This window comes from Blastomyces gilchristii, assembly GCF_000003855.2.
Source record: "Blastomyces gilchristii SLH14081 genomic scaffold supercont1.3, whole genome shotgun sequence".
NCBI classification, from domain to species: Eukaryota; Fungi; Ascomycota; class Eurotiomycetes; order Onygenales; family Ajellomycetaceae; genus Blastomyces; species Blastomyces gilchristii.
This window is the reverse complement of record NW_003101680.1, coordinates 55,410-60,764: the sequence shown is the minus strand read 5'-3', so window position 1 is coordinate 60,764 and position 5,355 is coordinate 55,410. Positions and strand designations below refer to the sequence as shown.

Sequence of the window (5,355 nt, the reverse complement as noted above, 5' to 3'; positions counted from 1 at the left end):
TCCAATCTTTATGATGAATAGAGAGTGAGATCAGAAGTATTGAAATATGTAGAAGTGTCTAGACATTTCTTCAGCACTCATATCATATTTGTATCTGATTCAGTCAGTGTTGAAATTGCTTATACAGAGGTTTCTAGTTAGAATAATTGTTGAATTTCCTCATATTAATGTTATTGAGTCACATGCATATCAGCTATCTGTTGCTGTTGTAATTTCAACATTACTCAGAGTCACTGTGATACTGCATCTATGCTTATGTTCAAGAGTTCTCTCATATTATCATTAGACATAGTTATATTGTTCATCAGATGTGTGATATCTATATAATTGAAAGCAATGTAATGATATAAATCTCTTATACGTCTAAGATGTCAGAACTCTCAGATCTTTCACTGACATTCTCTTTGTGAGATCTTATTATGAGGTTAGAGTGACTGATAAGTAAGCTTCTATCTAGAAACTTGGTATCTACTTAACTGTTTAATCATTTCTCTATTTCTTATGTGTTATTATGTGTTCAGATATCTTCTCAATGAATAATCATTTCTACTAAGAAGACAATGAATGTTTTTCAAGTGTAAGAGACCTACACTGAATAGATTGATATGATATTTATAGGTCTTATTTAACAAAGTGAAAAACATTAAAGAAGAAAAGAAAAGAGAAAGTATGAGAATCAGTGATTGAAGTGAAAAGTTATACACATACACAGTGGCGTACATGGTGGAGCTTCAGAGCAGAAGAATAGAAATTCTGTGGGTTTTTTCAGCCGAGAATCAGTGATCAAGAATGACCGAGAATTGAAGCTTTCAGCGGAATATATGAAGTGTAATGGAATAGTCTATATGATTGATCGGGCGCAGCCCGCCACATTGAACATACTAATCTTCATTCAATTCTTGCAAGATTGATCACCTGCTTCTAGAATCTTAGTGTTAAAGTCAGAGATAAATGTTATAAGAGAAGTATTTCTTTGTCAGATACTCTGTAATTAATCTAATACTTTCTGTTGTATAGCAGTGTCTCAGAACAGAATATCAAGATATTTAATAATATTGTCAAATATTTATAATACTGATTTACATGCTTTTATTCATAAATGAAACTTCTGTCTTATATAATTCTTCAATTATTCATTGATATATCAATCTTGATTAATTAATAAATCAATGATATCTTTATCTATACTTAGTTTCATAAGCATTTTCAATCTTTATAATGAATAGAGAGTGAGATCAGAAGTATTAAAATATGTAGAAGTATCTAGATATTTCTTCAGTACTTACATATTCATATTTAATTTAGTCAGTGTTTAAATTGCTTATACAGAGATTTCTAGTTGAGATAATTATTGAATTTTCTTGTATTGATATTATTAAGTCACATGTATATTGACTATCTATTACTGTTGTAATTTTAACATTGTTTAAAGTCACTGTGACACTGTATCTATGCTCACATTTAAGAGTTCTCTTATATTATCAGTAGACATAGCTGTATCATTCATTGAATATGTAATTGTATAAATATCTTATATATCTGTATCAGAACTCTCAGATCTTTTACTGACATTCTCTTTATAAGATCTTATTCTCTTCATAAGATCTTGTTACAGAGTCAGAGTGACTGATGAGTAAGCTTCTATCTGAGAACTCAGTGTGTGATTCGGGAGAACGTACGACCGCCGATAATAACGCGCCGCTTTCAAACATGCTTACACTTCTGAATATGCTTACGAATGTGAAGGGGCCATAGCGGCCACTAATTAATTTAGTATAATATATATAAGAAGCCGGCGTACACCTGTAATTGTACACTGATTCAAGCACTCTTTGAATCACATCTGATAGCATGTCTAAAAACTGATATGAAGTGCAGGCTTCTTCAGAGCATGATAATTCTATCTTTAAAGTAATTTGTAGTTATCATGCTAGTGTGATTGTAAAACATCTCAAAAGATAGTATATGAAGAAGCAGTGCATAGAAGAGCATCTGATTAATATTACTCTGCTTATTGAGAAAAAACTTCATACTTAGATAAATGTCATGTATGCAAATAGATGAGATGTGAGAAAGAGAATGTGAGTGATGAATCAGATTTAAAGAAGACTACTCTCTACTTAAAAGAATAAAAGAGAGATGATTATCACTGAAGTCATACAATGATACTAGAAAATCGAAATCAGAAATCATATAATGATATAATTATATAATAATATAACAATATAATAATATAATAATAGACATTGTATAATTAACAAGAAATCACTGAAATGAATATCTTCTCTGATTAATATAAACACTCTTCTCTGCTATCTGAATCAGAAGATATGCAGAATCTCTCAGAGAATTTACTTAAAGCAGTAAGAAAAGCAGCTCAGACTGCTGAATCAGAAGTGAAACTTCATATACATATAAGAATTCTAAATGAGATTGAGACCTTGTGTATACAGTGACAGACTGAGACAGAAGCTAAGCAATAATTGATATTCACTGCAGATCAAGCATTCACTATGAAGTGCTGCACTGACACAATTATTATCATTAATAAGAATAGGAAAAATCAGATTGAAGATCTGCAATAGAAGATTGAACATTTACAGAGACAGATAATCACACTGAATCTAAAGATCTTATTATAATTGTTTATAATCTCTTCAGAAGTGTACACATCATCTGAGACTGCCAGACATGATGAGAATTTAAGCATGAAATATATCAAGTCAGAAGATCTGTCAGAGTTATCAAGCTTTAATAATGACTGAAAAAATGATGCTGCAATCAGCTGACTAAGTCAGATGCAATCATATTATCAGATTGAATATGAACTCACAGACAGACAGTTAAGGAAATTTCATCAAGTCTTAAGATCTGCTGTATTTCTACATGAAAAAGTGAAGTTATTATAAATAACTGATGAAAAGATAAATCTTGCAGATCTGAAGTGATATTCATTCTCATGAATATGAAATGAGTTTTCCATATCAATGTTGCACAACTTTAAGAAAGTAAATATATAAGATAAGTGTTATGAATACTTTACTGAGTATAGATAAGTGAATAATTTTATATTATACTTCACACACTTCAGGTTGTACTATCTTGTATTAAATGAAGAGCTTTTAATATCTTTCTATTTACAGATCTTCATTCATGATCTTATATCTGAGTTGAGAGTGAAATAGAAAGACTTAATCTTATAATCAGACATGATGAAAGAAGCATACAATATTGTTATTATACAGAAATAAGTGAGTCAATTATGATAGAAAATACTGCAATTGAGTATATCTCAGTGAAGAATAAGTAATCAGACTTCTATGATATAAGTCACACACTCAGATGCAATGAATCTAGATTTAAATGCTATTATTAAAGCATTGAATTCTCTGAAAAAGAAATTCTCTAAGTGAAAACCTTGATATTATGAGTATTGAGCTTGTTTCAACTACAGATGCTAAAATCATGATATAAAGAATTACACACAGTATACATAGTCAAGAGAAGTAAGAGAGTCAAAAAACTAGCAGAATCATTTGAGCTTGAAGACACTTGCTGATATTCTATGAAAAGGCTGCAAAGTGAAAGAGATATCTGTGTTAGATAATTCTCTGAAAGCTGTGAATATCAAGAGAAAGCAGGCTTCTGAATGAGATACAGATGAGAATGAATGTGGTTCGGAAGAACGTACGACCGCCGGATAATAACACGGCCGCTTCCGAACTTGCTTACGAATGTAAAGGGGCCATAGCGGCCACCAATTAATTTAGTGTACAGTATATAAGAAGCCGGCGTACACCTGTAATCATACACCGGCTCAAGCAACCTTTGAATCACATCTGATAGCATGTCTAAAAACTGATGAGAAGCACAGACTCCTTCAGAGTGTAATAATTCCATCTATAAAGTGATTTGTAGTTATCATGTCAGTGTGGTTCTAAAAATGTCTCAAAAGATAGTGTATGAAGAACAGTGAGCAGAAGAGCATCTGATTGATGCTGCTTCACTTATTAAGGAAAAACTCCATGTTCAGACAAATGCCATGTATGAGATGTGAATGAATGAGATGTGAGAAAGAAGATGAGAGCAGTGAATCAGATTCAAAGAAGTTCACTCTCTACTCAAAAGAAGGATAAAAAGAAGAGGTGATCATCACTGAAGTTGTATGATGATAACAGAAATCATATAACAATATAGCAATATAATATTATAGTGATATAATAAGATAACAATATAATAATAGATATTGTATGATCAATGAGAAATCATCAAAATGAATATCTTCTCTAGTTAATACAAATAATACTCTTCTCTGCTATCTGAACTGAAAGATATGCAGAACCTCTCAGAGGGTTTACTTGAAGCAGTAAGAAAAGCAGCTGAAACTGCTGAACTGGAATTGAAGCTCTGTACATGTATGAGAATTCTAAACAAAATTGAGACCTTGCATACACAGTGGCAGGCTGAGGTGAAAGCTAAACAACAATTGACATTCACTGCAGATCAAGTATTCATGATGAAGAGCTTCACTGATGCAATCATCATCATCAATAAGAATAGAGAAAATCAGGTCTTAGACCTGTAGTGAGAGATTGAATGTTTATACAGACAGATAACTACACTGAATCTGAAGATCTCATCATGATTGTTCATAATCTCTTCAGAAGTATACACATTATCAGAGATCACTGCACAGGATGAGAATCTGAGCATGAAATATATCAAGCTGAAAGATCTGTCAGAGTCATCAAGCTTCAATGATGACTGAAAAAATGATGCTGTAATCAGCTGACTAAGTCAGATGTAATCATATTATCAGATTAAACATGAACTTACAGACAGACAGTCAACAGAATTTTAACAAGTCTTAAGATCTGTCACATTTCTACACAGAAAAGCAAAGTTATTATGAATAACTGATAAAAAGATAAATCTCACAGACTCAGAGTGATATTCATTTTCACAAACATAGAATGAGTTTTTCAAATGAATCTTGTACAACTTTGAGAAAGTGAATATATAAGATAAGTGTTATGAACACTTCACTGAGTGTAGATAAGTGAGTAATCTTACATCATACTTCACACACTTCAGTTTACACTATCTTATGTTGAATGAAGAGCTTTCAACATCTTTCTATTTACAGATCTTCATTCATAATCTTATACCTGAGTTAAGAGCAGAATAAAAATACTTAATCTCACAGTCAGGCATAGTGAAGAAAGCATATAACATTCTCATTGTACAGAAACAAGTGAGTTAATTACAACAGAAAATACTGTAATCAAGTATATCTCAGCAGAGAATGAGTAATCAGACTTCTATGACATAAGCTACACACTCAGATGTGATGAA

At 31.5% G+C, this 5,355-nt stretch overlaps 1 protein-coding gene across 1 annotated transcript; it reads left to right on the top strand.

The window, feature by feature from the left end:
• Positions 1–4,333: 4,333 nt before the first annotated feature.
• BDBG_16445 (uncharacterized protein) lies at positions 4,334–4,585 on the top strand (the record flags this gene model as incomplete). Its single annotated transcript, XM_031724394.1, has 1 exon — positions 4,334–4,585. The coding sequence occupies one exon, from the start codon at positions 4,334–4,336 to the stop codon at positions 4,583–4,585; it is 252 nt and encodes an 83-aa protein (XP_031576617.1).
• Between the last annotated feature and the right edge of the window lie 770 nt (positions 4,586–5,355).